The following is a 19,264-nucleotide window of genomic DNA, read 5'->3' on the forward strand; positions in this document are numbered from 1 at the left end:
AATTATGTTCAAATTGCACAGAAACTTGTGTCTGGACTCCAACACACAAACCCTTATCTTAGACTTCCAGGGATGTCATAGAGGGAGATCATTAAGGTCAAATCGCTTGTGAGTGGTTTAAGTTGAGGGTAAAAAAGGCCCTTGGCTGGTGCTCTGGAGTGTGGTGTTTTCAGTGTTCAGAAGAAGGGGACAACTGGTGGGTGGCAGGGCTGTACCTACACGAATCTCACCTTTCTCCTGTGTCTAGTACAGTTAGTTTCTTACCCAGAAGCCCCTTCGCCCACAGACATCACCAGGGTTTTACTTCCAGGCAGCCACAGTGAAGATGAGCTGCTTACCTGGAGATAAAAAGCACTTGATGAAATCCTGGCTCCAGCCAAGGGGAAATCAAGCTCAAGGCAGCCATCTAGCTGCAAGGTGAGTTCATGGTAATTGGAGGCTCAGAGCCACTATTGTTTAGAAAAAAAACACAAAACAATGAATTGACATCCATTATGCCCAGCCTCTACTTCAAAATGATTTTTATCGTGTTTGCTTTTGTGCAGCTAAGCTGGAAAATGTGGGCTGTGACAGACAGGCAGAAAAGGAACACATTTGCATGTTCCTGGGTAGTTGTAAGAGGCTTGGATTGTTAGAGAGAACTGATAATGCTGTCAAGACACTGGCAGGCTGAGTGACACCCAAATGCACCAGATTTTTCCCGTGATGTGGCTGACCGTGAACACCACAGTCAGCATGGAGCCAAAGAATTTCAAATATTTCAGGTAAAAATGCTAAACACACAGTGACATGTGCATCTGGGTAAGAAGATGTCCCTGAGGAGACTGCACAGAAAGAGAATGACCATGCTTTAGAAAATGTTACACACCACAGAATGATAAAACTCTTGAAAGAGAAAAAAAAATGTGTGGCTCAAATATGAGTTTGTGTGTGTGTGTGTGTGTGTGTGTGTGTGTGTGTGTGTGTGTGTTTGAGGTAACAAAATGGCTGAATGTCATGTGCTTGCCACTGGTGAGAGAAAGAGGGACTTCCCTTCACAGAAATTGTTAGACATGGACGGTGGTTTTGATTACACACCTGTTTTTAAGGCTGGCCTTTTGCTTGTAAATAAGTCTAATGATGGGTAAACATGTGTGTGTTTAGCTACACGTGCTCTATTTGATATGAAATGCAAGACTTTTGAAACACACAGGTATTTTTCAATATATGAAATGTTTTTATTACCACCAGTTTTTATAGCTCAGATTTAAAAAGAGGATTTTCCCCAGTGAAGAGAATTTTCGGATGCTGCAGTTTCAACTCACTAACTCAATATTTATTCTAAACACTGTGCCAAAAGTTTTCTTCTTGATTACAGTTCTTAATTAATTAAAAGACAGTTTCCCAATCTCTACTGGAGTATGACCATATAAATAAGTTAACCAAATTTATACTGCGTATTTACCCAGAGAAAAAATTTTCCCAACTGCCAGAAATATTCCCCCAACATGGAAAACATTTAATGCCTCAAAAGAAGTGAACAATTAAATTCTGAGAGCCTACAAGAAAACTTTTTCCTATTTAAACACTACGCTTTCCCAATTGTCAGTTCTGAACCCAAAGCCCTCCCACTCCATAGCTTAGCTGTGAGGAAGCTATACTGCAGTGTGCAATTTTCAAACCAAACACAAGAGGGCAGGTTTTGCTTTATTGTTAGCCTAATTCTATATACTGGTAATCAAGATGGTCATTGGGCTAATTGCACATTCAGAAAAAGACACACAAAGACAGGGAGTAATCAGGGTGTGTGATTTGTGTGTGAAACCTCTATTGTTTTAATAGGGAAAGCCAACCTGGAGTCTTTCTAGTTTAGCCTTTATTTACAGCACAGGGAATAATTACACTAAGGAAGCATGACAATTGTAACTGGTTGTATGTTTACAAACCTCCATTGGAGTAGAGAACATCTGAAACAAAGAAGAGCAAATTGTTATGTTACATCCAAGAGATTTCAATGTGGCAAATTTCACAAGTGATTTTTTTTTTTTATCCAATAGATACAATCTTGGTGAAAATACACACAGCACCCAGACTTTCTATTTTTGGAGTATTTATATTTTGGGGCATTTTGTGGTTTTTCAAACGCCTTGCCATATCTTATAGTTCACAATTTCCTTGTGTGTTGTTTTTCAAACTTTTATTAGATAAACTGCCAATACATAATTTATTTCATAGAGGTTGTTTCAATGTAAACTTTGATACGTTTAAAGTCAAAGTAGAATCAGTTCTCAGTATATGAATGCTGATCTTCATCAGACTCAGCTAAGGATAGAAAACATTCGAGAAACCAGGTACTAGAGGCTCATACCTGCAATCCCAGGTACTCCGGAGGTAAGAGAATTAAGGTTCTAAGGCAGACTAGGTAAAATGTTCACAGATCCTCATCTCAGCTAATAGCTGGGCTGGATGTGATGGTGTGTGCCTGTCATCCTAGCTTAGTGGGAAGAGTAAATATGAGAATTAAGGTTTAGACCAGCTCAGGAAAGAAAGTAAGACCCTACTCAAACAAAAACAAAGCAAGAAATACTGAAGGCATGGCTTAAGCTATAGAATAACTGCCTGGTAAATGTTGAAGCCTGGATCCCAAACCTCAGTGCTGCTATCAAAAAAAGAAAAAGAAAAGAAAGAAAGAAAGAAGGAAGGAAGGAATACAACACATGTCATTATTCCCTAAACATGAAAAACTTGAGAATTTTGGGTAACCTTCGAGATTCTGGAGTTAAACATGCACAGAAACTCACAGACAGCATTTTCAGTAACAATCTGGGAGTTTTCCAAAGTGATGTTGCTCTGGTTCATTAGCACGAGAAAATGAATCTGTGCTCAGACTCCCTCCATTGAAATGAGATTTTTAGACGGGCCCGAACGTGAAATGTGAAAAAAAAATGGTCGTGTTTGGTTTTTCCTTTTGCTTTGTGTTGTTGTTTGTTTGATTTTTGCTTGGGCAGTTCTGAATGCCCAAACTCAGCGTTTTATACAGACTGGCTAGGTTGTTGTAATATCCCTGAGATGCACTGCCAGCCCTATTTTGTTCTCATTATTTTTAGAGTAGGTTCTCATTTCCTGGCAGGTGTATGTCTGAGCTTTGATATGCCTGCTCTAGGCTTCTGGTCATTGCTGGGTCATGGGTGTGCACCACACAATCCAGTTTCCTTCCCATAGAGATGAAGTCTTCTTGACTTTTCTGGCCAGGCTAACCTGGCACTGTGATCCTCCCAATCACAGACTCCTATGTAACTGAGAACAACAGGCATGTGCAGCTATGGGATGAGAAGGGGAAGGTCTCTCAAATTGTTCTGCCTGGGATGACCTCAACCATAGTTCTCCTGTTCTCAGCCCCGCAGGTAGCCAGGATCACAGGTGTCAGCCACTCGTGTCTAGCTAGCAATCTTAATTTTTTATCCTATTCCTGATAAATGGAAGGATTAAAGCCTGCCAATGGTGAGAAGATGTATCTAGAAAGAAAATATGTCTGAAGTGTGTGTTAGGATGTATGTAGTAAAATTGTGCAAAATATAACCTTGTTGTTGAATGTAGTAACCCCCCTCCCATAGGTAGAACTCAAAATTTGAAGGTTAGATTGTCCTTAATTTCACAGGATGTAATGTTTCTCTCTAATATGTTTTATCCAAGACATTAAAATGCATGCCAGAATCTATCCTGAACAACAGGAACCAGTATACAAGGACACATGCACCTCCATGTTTATTGCAGCACTGTTCACAATAGCCAGGATATGGACACAACCCAGATGTCCCACCACAGATGAATGGATCCAAAAATTGTGGTATCTATACACAATGGAATATTATGCAGCCATTAGAAATGACAAAATAATGGCATTTGCAGGGAAATGGATGGAGCTAGAAGAAATCATGTTGAGCGAGGTAAGCCAGGTACAAAGAGGCAAATGGCACGTGGTCTCCCTGATAATTGGATGCTAAATCCAAAATGTTAGGTGATACGACAAAATTAACAGGACTTAAGAAACAAAGGACTTCCACTCATCTGGTTGAATCTCTACTAAATAACCCCATGCTGCTGATCACATGTATGGTATATATTTGCACACCTGACAGAAACCAGGAGGAGGACACAGAACTAGAGGGAGTCAAGGAAAAACATACAAAAGTGGGACCCATCAGCTGCACTGGACATTGACCAAAATCAGCTAAGCAACTCAATGGCATTGATGGGAGGGAGGGAACAAGTGAGAAAGAGGGAACAGCTGATGCTATGCAAAACAAAAAAAAGTACAGATCACCCAATGTGGAAGAAATAACTGCATTGCAAAGCTCATAGAACTCATAAATGTTATAAACCATGATAGACAATTTGCTCCATGAAAGAATGTGTTTGTGACTTTAACTAAGCAGCACTATCCCACAATACTGTGAAATTTGGGGAATTATGTAACCACTTAATCACAATAAGAAATAAATAAAATAAAATGCATGCCAGAGACATGATTGATTCCCTTATTCATGCATTCATTAAAAGAAAACATGTATAGAGCACTCAGGATGAGCAAGGCACTAAGGAAACTGCAAGACTCCAACCATTAGTTTCTTTATTGCATTAGGGAACAGAATTCTGCTCATTGGAAGGAGTCATCTCTTTAATGTATCTACATCAATTAACTACCAATATTTTTCTGAGTACGTGTGGCAAAGTGGTGGTGTATCACTTGACCTCTAGCTTCAAGTCTAGAGGTGAAAGTGAACACAGAATAATTATTTCATTAGTTCTAGCTTCCTTCTGGAGGTTGACTGGACATGAGAACATGGAGGATTCTTTTGACCTTCAAGATTTAACTAGAGCACCACCAAGCTAACTCCCTTAGTATCCCTTCTCCTTGGGCTACCCCAGCCCAGGATCAGTGTTTAGACTGTGAGGATAAGAAAAACTCTACCTAGTCAAGGCTAGCTCTCCTTTTCTACTTGTTCACAAGAGATACAATTAATAGAGTATCAATTGCTTAGAAACTTACCTAAGAACTAGAATGTCCACTTACGAACCTCCTTTCAGAAGTAAAGTTGAACAAGAGGAGTTTTTTTTGTCATTTTTTTCATTTTTGTCTTGTTTGTTTATCTATTTGTTTTGGGGAAGATAAGGGGAGGTACAGAAATGGAGGGACAAAGGGTGAATGAATGCAGCAGTGGTACTCTCTAGACACTATGTTGAACATGAACTACACAACTTGTAGGCAAGGACAGGAGGGTAAAATGGGAGAGAGCAAGGGAAAGGAAGGGGTGATGTCCCCCCAAAAATGTACCTATTAGCCTGACTTATGTACATTACCTTTATAGTAACAATAAGAAAACAGGAGTGAAGTTGTTGTTATATATGTGTGTGTGTGTGTGTGTATTACAATATATGTATGTTGAGGGACCAGAAGATGGGAATCATTGCACACAAATTTAATTAAAAACAAAACAAAACACAAGAACTCTTCAAAGATGAGCAATGATTTGCAAGATATTTATTTTGCTTTTTAGTAAGTTTTTAATTACTTGTTAATGGCAAGTGGCAATTACTCATTAGAAATATTATAACTAATGATATTAAGATTGAAATTAATGTCAAAGAATTCTAAATTTAAAAGACAGCTGAAAGAAAGAAATTACCAGATTTTATTTCACTTCTGGATGTCAGCTTACTTCATAAAAGCATTTCTATTGGAATCATAATTGATATGCATACAGTTTTTCTAATACTGAGGATATAAGCATGTAAAGACATCTATTCATTTTCTTTTAGGTTAAATTTTCTCCCTATCATTGGAAAGTATAGCCCCATATTCTCAGTAATATTTTCTTGAGTTTATTTGCATAATATTCAATGTAAGTAAATACCAATCTTTTATTCTGCAAGTGAATTCTACCTTTAGATTTGTTTAAAAAAGCACTTCTTAATTGATTTATTGTACAGTTAGAAAATGCTAAGAAATTTTATTTCTTTTATATGAACTATGAAATTAGAAAATTGTTTCTGATAGGAGCACATCCTAAAACATATTACTTCTAAGAAGTTGTATCGAGTATGGATAAAAGCACCTAAGTATAAATGATTACTACCTATGTCTACCTCAGATCTTGTTTTAACCAAATCTTATGAGAATATGATGTATAAAAATTCTGAATACCCAAAAGATAAACAAGAGGTGATTGCTTGACTTATAGAATTATTCATAATAATTCATCTATAAAAAGTGATTTTTTTCCTGGTGCTTTTAAGATCTAATTGATTTATATGTAACTTTTCAGGAACATACCTACCATACACAATTATATCTTCATTTTACTATATTTCTCTTTCCATTTTAAAGCTGTTGTAAAACTGTGTCCCCACCAACCACGAGCCCAGAGAATAAACCTTCCATAGAGGACCGTGTGATCCATACATTGCTGCTGTTTTCATGAAGATTAATAATGGCAGGAATTGAGGTTCATATGCATATGATTGTGGTTAAAATGCCCACGTGGGCTTCATCCTGTGCAGGACCCTAGATTGTCTTGGTGTTTTCTTTTTTTCTTTTTTGGTCCGGTTGTGGGGCCTGAACTCTGGGCCTGGGCGCTGTCCCTCAGCTCTTCAGCTCAAGGCTAGCGCTCTGCCACTTGAGCCACAGTGCCACTTACAGCTTTTTTCTTTTTGCTTATGTGGTGCTGAGGAATCGAACCCAGGGCCTCAGGCATGCAAGGCAAGCGCTTTATCACTGCACCACCTACCCAGTTCCTGTCTTGGTGCTTTCTACTAATTCAAGGCTCAGAGATATGTGTCGTTTATGAGGCTTGAGCTTCAATTCATTTCCAGCTGGGCATTGTCCATGTCTCTGGGGATAATATTAATTCTTCAGCAGTCTGACCCAGGAAGTCATGCTGATTCTTGATTAACCAGGCAGCTTCTTGGCTCACCATGTGGAGAAGGCTGCTCCAGAGTCATTCCAATGCCATTATTTACACACATCCATCCTAGCACCAAGGGGCCAACAGAAGAAAACTGACAGGCCGTCTCTAGTGCTTCAGCCTCACTCCCGATGCACAGGTCTGGGCCTTGAAATCTCATTAACATTTGACTTCTCATCCTGAGGACTGTCGTGGTAAGTCTAAACATTGTAGAAAGGATTGCCTCTGCTGCATATCTCAGGATCTGATCATTATTTAGCTGAACATAACCGTTTAATTCTGAATTGTCATACCACGAACAGACAAATTGCTTTCCAGTGATACGATTAATTGATTAGCATGCATGAAGAACTATCAATGACAGCCCAACATTAATGAATTTCATGTCGACTCTTAAAAATAAGCATTTTATAGACTTTTTTTTCCTCTGAGGTTACCTTATAAAGAAATTGGTTCAGGATTGGCCAAATGAGACCTCAGAGTAATGGTGTCTAATTGCTACCAGGGGAAGAAAAGGCATGAGGAGGTTCTTACAGCTCCCCATTTCCATGCAGTTTGCAGTCACGAGCTCTACATGGGAAATGGTTTTGAGGGGTCTTATGAAAAGGAGAGTCTTACAAGATAAAAGTTTAGCAAGGATTTATTTCAATAAGATAGGGTAAAGTTGGAGGACAGAAGAAAGGAAAGAGAAACATTTCCTGCTTCACACACCACAGATAACAGTGCAGAAAACTCAAATGGTGGTTCTTATCTTGTGGTGTTCAGGGAGCCCATCATGAATTCCCATGACCACATGATGTGACCGGGGTCTAGGGCCAGTCTAATACTCAAAAAACAGGGAGAGCTGGGTGGTGCTTATGCTCACACCTACAATCCTCCCTACTCTGCCGGCTGAGATTTGAGGGCAGCAAAGTCCATGAGACTTTTATCTCCAATTAACCACCAAAAAGCTGGGAGTGGAGCTGTGGTTCGAATGGCACAGCACTAGACTTGAAAAGAAAAAAACAAGAGTCAGCACCCAAGCCCTGAGTGTAACACCTAGTATATAGAAAAGAACAGAAAAAACACACCAAAAAAATGCACAAAAAACAATCAGGAAAACCTCATTTGTCAATCATGTCCTTTTATATATTCTCTCTCTCTCTTTTCTTCCCTCCCTCCCTCAATTATATCCCTATTCAAATAGCTTACAGCATCTTAACATCTAAAAGGAGTAGACAGGCCAGCCCTTTATTGAATGTCTCCCTATCCAAGGCAATAACTTTATTTAACATCTAAAAGGAGTCTGGAGTGATGGGAGGAAAGTTCATGGTTTTAGCCTTCTTTTCCTGCTTCAAATTCCCGATCTAGACTTTTCAGTACTTTCATTGTTATTATTTTTATTTTTATTTCCCCATTGCCTCCTCCGTCCACCTTGCCTCCTGAGTAGGCTTCTCATGTTCAGGATTCTAGCCTTGCCAGTCTTCTCTGGAGACTTTCCTGGAAAGAGTGACTCCATACTTGCTAATAGGTTGAGAGCAATATGTTAATTAATTAGGAAGCTCCATAGGTTTATAGGATCAGTGTTTAGCTTATTAGTATTAAGAACTGCAAATTAAAACAAATCTGTAAATCTCAATTCATTTTTTAAAAAGAGCACGGGTACAGATCCTTCATTTCTTCATTCTATGTTCTATATGGAAAACCAAATCAATTTTCTTCTTCAAGGCTAGAGAAGAAAAGACAGAGAAAAGAGGGGGAAAAAAAGCCTAAGACAGATGAGAGGGAGGACACCTAAACCACAGTTTCTGTGATCTTGGGGATCTCTGTGTTTCTGGGACAAGCATCTAATGCCGCCAATATGAGGCTTAAAAAGGATAATGAAATAAGGACACTGGGTCTAAGTAACAGTGCTTTGTTCTATTGTCACTCTGGCATCTCATGGGCAGTGAGGGCTTTTCCCCTAGCTCCAAAAAGCCTAGAAGTGAGACAGGCTATTCTTTTTTTTTTTTTGGGGGGGGGGGTCCGGTTGTGGGGCCTGAACTCTGGGCCTGGGCACTGTCCCTCAGTTCTTCAGCTCAAGGCTACTGCTCTACCACTTGAGCCACAACACCACTTCCAGCTTTTTTCTTTTTGCTTGTGTGGTGTTGAGGAATCGAACTCAGGACCTCATGCATGCAAGGCAAGCTCTCTACCACTGAGCCAACTTCCCAGTCCCGAGATAAGCTATTCTTAAAAATGCACATGTATCATGATGAGTAGCTCCAGGAAAGTTTTGCTACAGAGAATACTTTCCCAGGATTTTTCTCCCCCAGATGGTTTGCTTTTGTTGAGCTTGGGTCCCCACCCAAGACTCATGCTTTTCACCTTTAAAAGCTTTGTGCTAACAGTATTCTGAGCTGAAGGTCTTTGGGACAGGAGTCCACTTGAAATTGTCAACTCTCTAATAACAACTTGGGATTGGACCTCTCAAAAAGTGGCTTCTCTGTTTCTGGTGATTGAATTCCTGTATAACAGTAGAAACAATCGAATCATGGTAATGACTAGGATAGATAAGGCCATCTGCATGTGTGGTTGGATCCTGGTGGGCTTTATTAAAAAGAGGGAGAAAAACCCTACAGACATATAGACATGTCCTCTCCCTGATTTTCCCCTATGCTGTTCTGCATGACCTCAGGAGTCTGTCAACAAGAAAACTGTCTTCAGAGACAAACACTAGACCTGTACTGACAGACAAGGGAGCCAGAACTAACTTTTCTTCTTCACCAAGTTAACCTGCCTCAGGTAATTTTGGAATAGTTATGAAAAGCTAATTAATATCCACTCCCACCTCCACATCATTACAAACAAAAACACTTGGACTAAGAAAGATGAAACAGTCTCCCATCCAGGTCTCAAACAGCACTAGCCTACAAATTTAAAGCTACTCAACTCATTTTCGGGTGCTTTTAGGAAAAGGGAAAGATTCGATCAATATAGTGAATTCTTAACCACAAATTATCAGTTCTATCTTACTTTGGTGATAGAGACAGCAAGCACTTGAGTGAGCTTGAGTTTGTTAAGCAAACAAGCAAAACATGAACTACAGCTAAGCATTGTTATTTGGGATCAACATGACAATAATAGAAGCTAAGCCAAAGATCTCCAGCTAAAGAAAGAGCCTTGAGCATTTCTTTGATTACCATCCAGGCTAGAAGTATAACTTGGCTGATATCTGATCTAGGATGAGGCCTGAATGCCCTAGTCTTCCCCTGTATATCTTTTAGTGCTTAAATTTGTCTCCATGAGAGGTGTGTATCCTCTTCGAAGTTTTCTGTATTGAAAGAAAGCCAGCAGCACAAAAAAACCAACCAAAGCCACCAGCGTCCCCATAACCACTGAGAGTGTTGTGGTCCAACCTGGAGTTTCTTCAACTGAAATGAAAGCAGAAGAGAAGAGGCTCTGATGAGACTATTCGTCAGCTGAATATGGTTAGAAGGGGAAAGGGAAGCTCATTCTGTCAACGAAGCAAATCCACCACTGCTAGAATATAATTTTATCTTCTCTTTGCTCACAAACTATTAATCACAACTGTTTTCTTCAAGAAGTTGGTAGTGACATCCCATTGTTTACATACGGCTTATGACATTTTAAAATTTGTTACGATAAATGCTTATGTGCAAAATAAGCCCTCTAAGGGAGTACCTAACTGCTTCTGTAAGATAGAAACTCATTTGTAAAACTCATTTGAATGCTAACATGGTATCTGGAGAATTGTTAAACACACAACCCTTGGTAGAAAATTCTGCTGGAGGTTCTGCCATTTTCGCAGGTGACAAACATATGAGACAAGTACATTGGCTCTAACAAGAGAGGACAGCAGACGTAGATAACATTTCTGCTCATGTTAATGATCGTGATCAAAATCTGACTTCCCCAGTCATCCAATCACCCACTCATATATATATATTTTTAGAGTCCTCTCCAACAAAATTAATGCATTTTATTTATAATATATTTATGCTTCTCTATGAAATCAGCTTATCTGTCTTTTTTTTTTTTTTTGTCAGTTCTAGGTCTTGAACTCTGGGGCCTATGCACTGTCCCTGAGCTCTTCAGCTCAACGTCAGTGCTCTACCATTTGAGCCATAGCACCACTTCCAGCTTTCTGGTGATTTATTGGAGATAAGAGTTCCTGCCTGGGCTGGCTTTGAACCTCAAACCTCAGATCTCAGCTTCCAGAGTAGCTAGGATCACAGGCACGAGCCACCAGTGCCTGGCTTGCCATTTCTTTTTAAATGATCTATCCAGATGCTCAAAAAATTCAGTCCCTCAAGACTGATAGAAAATGACCAATCCAGTTGTTGGAAAACAATTGTTATTGAAAATGATGATGCTGGATTGTTCATCATGAAATTCTTCTAAAATATTGCATTATATTATTACTTAACATAATTAACTGAGGTTTTTAGCCTCCCTTTGAATTTTATGCTAAAAGCAAATCCTGTACTTGTCTCACCAAAATCCTGGCCCTGCCCTCAGGCAATGGTCTCTCTCTGGGCTAGTTCTATTTGACTTTCTTGTCAGACATTTCAGTGACCATAGGAAAGTTTTCTATGCATTCTATTAATTCAGATAGAATTGTCAAATCAAGTAGAGGGGTAGATAGTTACTCTGTGGGATGAGGTCACATAATAACTTCATTTTTTAAGACAAGAGTCTGCTTGCTAGTCTCTGATATTTAATTGTTAGTTTAATAGCTTGTCTTGTTATATAGATACATTCTAGAAAAGTGCCAATAAGCTTAACTACAACGGAATGTTTCAATTAAAGGTCTTGGTTCACATAAGGAAGGAAGGAAGGAAGGAAGGAAGGAAGGAAGGAAGGAAGGAAGGAAGGAAGGAAGGAAGGGGGGAGGGAGGGAGGGAGGGAGGGAGGGAAGAAGGGAGGAAGGGAGGAAGGGAAGAGAAGAAAGGTCTTTTAAAAGTTAAATGAGAGGCTGGAAAGGTGGCTCAGTAGTACAGTGCTTGCCTTGCATGCATGAGGCCCTGGGTTTGATTCTTCAGCACCACATAAACAGAAAAAGCCAGAACTGGCGCTGTGGCTCAAGTGGTAGAGTGCTAGCTTTGAGCTGAAGAGCTGAGGGACAGCGCCCAGGCCCAGAGATCAGGCCTCACAACGGACAAAAAAAAAAAAAAAAAGTTAAGTGAATCACCATTTGGAAGTTGTTTTAGTTACCTGTCAGATCAATGGCATAACTGTAGCCAAGTTGGTCAGCAGCTAAGAAGAGTTCCTCATTAGTCACCGGGGGGAAGAAAGGAACCATGTTATACATCCGATTGTGACCAATGGGAGCCAGCTCCTGAGGCCAGGCATCTCTAGCAGGGTTGTACCTTTTCATCCACTCATCAAATATGGCATCTGTAAAGGAATGAAGGACCTGCAAGACAGTTGGACATGGAATTTGATGTTGATTGGTTTGTTTCAATCAACTACTCAGTCAACTTCCTCTACAGTTAGAATTGAACTTCTTTTTACCTGGAGAGCTACTTTATGCCCCATCATTTTTGATAAAATATTCCATGATGTGTGACTATCTTCTTCTAAATATAACTGAACACACTAATGTATGCATCGCACACAATAGATACAACTGCAGCACTATTCACAATAATCAATCTATGAAATCAGCCTGGGTACCCAACAGCTAATGAATGAATTAAGAAAATATGTTACATCTACACAAAGGAGTATTGCTTGGCCATAAAGAATGGAATTAGGTAGGAAAATGGATGGAACTAGAGACGTCATGCTGAGCAAGCTCAGAAAGCCAACCATCACATATTCCAGTTTTATGTCATATTCAGATTCTACACCTAATAAATAATACTAATAATATTATGACATGATTGTAAAGGAGGGCTAAAATTAGGGGCCAAGGAGGAGAGGGTGATGGGGTGAATATAATTGAAATACATTATGTGTTTGTATGAAAATAGCATAATGAAATCAACTAAAAACTTTAAAGGAAAGAATAACACAGGGATGAAGTTTATCAAAACATATTATAACTTATATAAAATTATCACAATAAAACTCTTTGAATAATTTATGCTAGTTTTCAAAATGTAACAAAAAAGAAAGTTCACTTGCATATTTCTCATTGCTTTGGGAATGTCTGAAGCCTTCTGCATGTGTGGTTAATTATTCATTTCATAAAGGCAAAGGAAATATGGCATAATTTCTACTCCATACCCATATACTTAGGCCTCACAAGAAAGAGAAAAAGTGGTCCTTATCAGTATTGTGAATTGACAGTAAGAAATAAGAAAAGAAAATCTCTAAATTGGATTTTCAGATTTTCCTCATCAGAAAGGCCTTTGTGTCTACTTACTGTAAAAATACTCTCACTTGAATTCTTGTTGTTATGTTTAGAAAGTCTAAAAATGTCATCATGAGCACAGTGCTCTTTAAAATATTTTTCCTCAAAGAAGCCTTTAAAGCAACCTTCTCAAATTCAATAATTCAAATTATTATTTCAAATACAGCAATGGTGACATGTTTTGAAGCATCACTAGGATACTCTGCACATGCATAATCCTGAGTTCAGCCTAGCGCACATCTGGCAGTCAGTTTCCTTTTTCATTTCTCTACTACAAGTTCAGAATCCTCAGGGACAGCTGCTTTCCTTTCTTCTTATATACTAAGGTTTGTTGCCCATGAACCACTATATGAGATGTCTAACTATCCCCAAAAGGAAGCCCAAACCAATCCACACAGAGAGACTACTCAGAGTAGTCCTGAGACCTCAGGAAAAGAAAACAATAATTGACTAGGCCACAGCTGTCCTAACACCTGTCACCACTGGAGTGTAACTGCACTGAGACCTTGGAGCCAGAATTGCTCAGTCAAGCCTTTCCTGAACTTCTGCCAAGATTCATGAGAAATGCAATGAGAAATCATGAGAAATGAGTTCATCATTAATGCTTTAAGCACTAAGTGCTGGCATGCTCTATGCAGCAGTGAACACAAATGCAAAGTAAAAAGACCTGAATGCAGTCTGGTGGACTTAACGTTTACCCCAACAAATGCAGGGAAAGAAGTTTCCTGATCCCAAGGTGAGGGCAGAGGTTCTGGGACAAAAGTAGAGATGAGGTTTGAAAGGAGAGGAACATAGCTCATGACCTGATGAACAGGAAGATGACTGCAAAGAGCAGCAGTGAACACGTACCATTAGGAAGGTGGAGACGATGCTATCTATAAATCACTTAGCTCAGCCCAGTAAATGTAAATGGTTGCTGTTACTGTGACTCTATCATCAGTACTGTTATAATTTTAACTTGGGGTAAGAACTTATGGAAGAAGAAGGAAGGAATTCATATCTTAGAAGCATAGAGGACTATAAGACCTCTGAGATCATATATTCTACATCTATAGCTAATAAGAAGCTGAGCCTTTAGAAAAGCTTAGAGTTCATAATAGATTAATATTATTAGTGCTTATTCTATATCAAATACCATTCTAAGCTCTGTTCCTCTAATGAAATTTCCAACACTCAAGACAGCTTGATTTGGTAGACCATTGTCTTTAAGTGCCTTAAATGCTCAGGTTACCATAGACTAGATGGCTTAAGCAGAAGCCATTGTTTGCTAGTTCTACAGGCTTCAAGTCCAAGGCCTGTAGAACATATCTGCAAAGCTGGTTCTTTCTGGGTGCTGTGAGGGAAAAGCCATTCATTCTCCCCATGTAGCTACTGGTAGATTGCAAAATACCAGTCTTGCCAATGTCTTCACTTTCACATCATGTCTTTACTATGTACAAATATACAAAGACACCACTTGCGATGGTTTAAGTGTACTCTCCCAAACTCATGATAAAGGATAATATCCTACGGGATCATGTTGAAGCTGTTCCATTAAGCAGGTGTCTGGATCACGGAAGGTTTGGACCTCATAAATAGGTTTATATCATTGTGGTGGGAATGGTTATGATGGGAGTAGCATGATTTTTACCTGATTTTCCTTTGTGTTTTCCACACTCACATGCTGCCTGCCGCACACCTGCCCCTCCGCCCCGCCATGACCACCATGTGGTGAAGCAGTACAAAGCCCTCACTGGGTTCTAAGCCATGCTCTTAGGCCTCATATCCTGCTGAATCATGAGCCAAGTAAATGTCTATTGTTCATCTTTACCAAGACAGTGTTATTTTGTTATAGAAACAGGAAGTGGACTTAGCCTTATTCATCTTGAGTTAAGCACTACTCTAAACAATATGACCTCATCTTAACTAGTTATATTAATAAGGACTCTGTTTCCAAACAAAGTCATTTTTGGAGGGATGAGAAATTGGGATTTCAACATTTGAATTAGGTCTGGGGGTATAAGTCAAACCATAGGGTTATTATCCCAATTATAGGTTAATTATGTTTATATATGAATTATGAGCATAAATTTGAATCCCAGAAGTTTATTTCTAAAGTTAGAGTTCCTAAAACACACCCATCTTCTGCTATTCAATCACATGGTCATACAATTATTAATACAACTCCCAAGACCAAATAGAATAAGAGAAATGAGTTTAAAATCGTGTTCTCAAGTCTTACCATGGGAAGAAAGCACAGTGTTTGAACTAGGAGTTCTAAGCCAATTCTGAAACTGTTAGATATTACCTGAGCCCAAGTTAGAGATGAAATTAGAATTTCATCTCTAACTTGGAGAGATGAGAAACTCTTAGGACAAAAGGAGGATGTAGTTTTTGTGTTATGTGAGAAAAAATAGCTTTTGGAAAAATAGAATTCACCAAGTGCAAAGAGTAAATAATTAAAAACAGGCAAGAGTAGAAAACAATTCATAATCTGGAGAGATAAAACAGGTGGAAATAATGAGGAAAGGCAAGAGTATCAGAAGGTCTATAAATTATTACATAATAAATAATCTAGTATGAACCATATAAATAGTGCAATGTGATTTTTTAAAAAGAGGCAAGATATGCTGAGAGATGCAAAGAACTTCATAAATAATATGCCGCGATCAATAATGTAGGCAACAAGAAGTCACTGCAACCCCTAGAGTAGGTATTTTTGTTGTACTTGTGGGCATTCTTCCTCCAATGAATTACTCTTGATACTAATTCTATCATTATTGGACACAAGTTAAAAATGCACTTGCTTAATATCTCTGCAAGGCCAAATGTCATTCCAGGATAAGAAACAAAAATGAAAGTAAAATAAATGCATGTTACTATTGTCTCCAAATATTTTGGTATTAGATCTTGAGTCTTTAAAATATGTTTCAAAATTTGTATACAGACCTATTTTACTTTATTCAAAGAAAATATAGATAAGGATAGGAAAAGAAAAACATGAAATTTCAACATACTGTATATGCAGGCATAAAGAAAACAAAACACAAGAGTACATGCTTCTCTTTTCAAGATAATTGGAGGATAAGGTTAATACTGAAGGGCTAACTTTGATGATTGTAAATTCAGATTATTGCCACAAAAAGGAAATGAGAATGTCTGCACCTGGAGAAAGGAAACTATAAAAGTCTGAATCTAGCTGAAAAACATGTGTATATTACCTAGGTAGAACCAGCACAGTTTGTGTTTTAGTCCATTTAGAAATTTAGTATTTAAGGTGAAAAACAAACTCATGAACTGTTTTGTGAGTATTAATTACTCAACTTATGGGCTTCCTAATAGCTGGAGATGTGAAAATATTTACAACTTACCCAATTCACTTTCTAAAAGAACAACATCAAAACCACAACCACAATGAGATACTACCTCCAATCAGCCAGAGAGATTATCATCAAAACCCCAAAGACAGAATTGGCTGTTTACTTCCAGTGGAGTGGAAGCGGTGACTCGGTTTCCAGCTATTTCTCCTTTCCTGGAAGATGGCGCTGGAGACAGTCTGAAGGATCTGTGGCATCTGTGGACGGGTCTGCTGTGTTCACTGGTCAAGACTATAGACCAGATTGAATATGATGGATGTGATCATTGTGATACATATCTATAAGTGAAGGGTAACAGAGAAATGGTATATGACTGCACCAGCTCTTCCTTTGATGGAATCATTGCAATGGTGAGTCCAGAGGACAACTGGCTCTCCAAGTGGCAGTGAGTCAGTAACTTTAAGTCAGGTGTATATGGTGTGGCAGTCACTGGTTGCCTGCCCCCAAGGAATTATACAGGAGCTAAAAAGTCGAGGAGTGGCCTACAAATCCATAGCCACTGTTACAAAAACCTAGCAAGATGCCGGACTGTCAACATCTTTGCTTCTACCTTCTGCCTCTGCTTTGTTTTTGTTCTGGAATCTGAACAGACAGAACTTCAAAATCTCTGCTCTTCAACTCTGAGAATCATCAGACTGTTCAATGAATAGCAGATCCTGTTCTTGGGCTATGGACTACTGGTAAAATGGGAGGGCTTGGAATGGTGGATTCTCATAGACTGAATTGAAGGAAGATAGTGTTTTTTCTACTTGTTGAAGGCCTTGCTGTATGCTTCCTCTTGGGTCAAATGCCAATAAGCATGAACTCTTGGGGGGAAAAAAGGCAAATTCTGGTAAAAGGCAGGGAAGGAGAACCTTAATGCAATGTAAGTGTAAAGTTACCACAGCCATTATGGAAAACTATGTGGAGGCTCTTCAAAATAATTGAAGTAAAACTTCATGAGTCAGCAATCTCACTCCTAGCTATATAACCAAAGGAAAAGAAATAGGTATGTCAAAGATAGATCTATCTACACTCTCTTGTTTACAATAGCATATGCACAGTGACCACGACAAAATTCAGCCTAAGTGTCCATCAGATGAATGGAGTTTAGAAATGCGGTACAACCCACAGTAGAATATAATTCAGTTATTTTAAAAGGATAATTTCCTGTCATTTGCAATAGCATGGCTGAACCTGAAGGGATGATGTTTAGATGAATTAGACAAGCACAGTAAGACAATTACTGCTTAATGTCACCTAAATGTGTGTGTGTTGGTACTGAGGCTTTAACTCAGTGCCTCACACTATTACTTGACCTTTCTGCTCAAGACTGGCACTCCTCTACTTTTGCTCTACCATACTCAGCTCCACTTCGGGTTTTGGGGTGGTTAATTATAGATCAGGGTCTCATGGACTTTCCTGCCTGGTCTAGCTTCAAGCACTCAGCCCCCTGGGTAGTCGAGAACCATACGGATGAGTCACTGGCACCCAGCTCACCCAAATAAACTTTTAAGAAGAGCACTTTTAGAAATTAGGGAGAATATGATACAATTTCTTTTTTGGCTACAAATTAAACTTTTTAATCCTACAGTCTATTTCCTGTTTTGTTTTTCTCTCTTTATTTTCTGGATTCAAGGCAGCATTGCTTAACATTCCTGGGGCCTAAGCTTATTTTCCATGATAAATTTGTGCATTTGCTTCAATTACCCTCAGAACTATTAGAATTTCAGAGATAGGTTCAGAGATTTTCCTGCATTTTAATGATCTGCCTTCTTTTATCCCTTATTTTAATCATACACAACTTTGTACTTTGTCTGAAGAGATTTCATAAAACATAAATAAATGTTACATGTAATATACGTGCATGAATTGTCTCATGATTTTGAACCTCTAGAAGCTATAACTCTGTTGACTAAAATGCTTTAACCTAAATCTCAGTATGCAAAATAAACCATTTAAGGCTGAATTGGCTTCAATATAAAACCCCTTGTAAATAGCCTGAAGTATGTTTGGGAATCAGTGCCAAAATATTATTCCTTCTGTGCTTTCAAAAAACGGGGTCTTGCTTTTCTTTATTTATATGTGGATGGTAAAATTCTTGTCCAAGAAAAACAAATTTCTAAATGTCAAAAAACTAAAAGTAATAAATAATAAAATGAACATGATTTAGTATCTTTGAACTACATCCATCAAATGGTAACATGAGTTCTGTCTTAGGGCAGGAAAAGATGACTAAGGAGGCTAAGGCAGGAGGAATGAGAATTCACAGCTAGATGGGATACATAGCAAGACCTTGCCTAAAAAAAAAAGAGAGGGAGAGAGGGAGAGGAAGAATATTTTTTATTTACATATTAGAGTCTGGGTTGGCAAACTAACACCTGAGGATATTATATCCATGAAATAAGCAAAGCACAGAAAACTACGGCCTGGGCTCACCACCTTTTTTCTAAATAAAGTTTTCTTAAAATACCACAGTCATTTTTGTATGCATTCTCCGCAGCTGTTTTCATGCTACAGTAACAGAATGGAGTCACGGCCACTAGCCTGGAAAGCCAAGAATATTTTCTACTTGGCCACTTACAAAAAAATATTAACAATCCCTAGGCATTTTGTGAGCTTTTCCCAAAGAAAAAGAAGATAGA

The 19,264-nt window shown here is 38.7% G+C and overlaps 1 protein-coding gene and 1 pseudogene across 1 annotated transcript in view; one reads left to right on the forward strand and one right to left on the reverse strand.

Moving 5' to 3' along the window:
* Window positions 1–313: 313 nt before the first annotated feature.
* Dct (dopachrome tautomerase) overlaps window positions 314–19,264 on the reverse strand; it is a 37,028-nt gene continuing 18,077 nt past the window's right edge. Inside the window, exons 7-9 of the mRNA XM_042682660.1 lie at window positions 12,141–12,342; window positions 10,209–10,336; window positions 314–417 (exon numbers count right to left, since the gene is read on the reverse strand). Coding sequence (XP_042538594.1) covers window positions 394–417; window positions 10,209–10,336; window positions 12,141–12,342 — 354 coding nt within the window. The 3' untranslated portion in view covers window positions 314–393. The remainder of the gene's footprint in view (window positions 418–10,208; window positions 10,337–12,140; window positions 12,343–19,264) is intronic.
* On the forward strand, window positions 16,803–17,177 carry LOC122110162 (annotated as a pseudogene).

This window comes from Dipodomys spectabilis, unplaced genomic scaffold (genome assembly GCF_019054845.1).
Source record: "Dipodomys spectabilis isolate Male_0828 unplaced genomic scaffold, ASM1905484v1 ptg000075l, whole genome shotgun sequence".
Classification (NCBI taxonomy): domain Eukaryota; kingdom Metazoa; phylum Chordata; class Mammalia; order Rodentia; family Heteromyidae; genus Dipodomys; species Dipodomys spectabilis.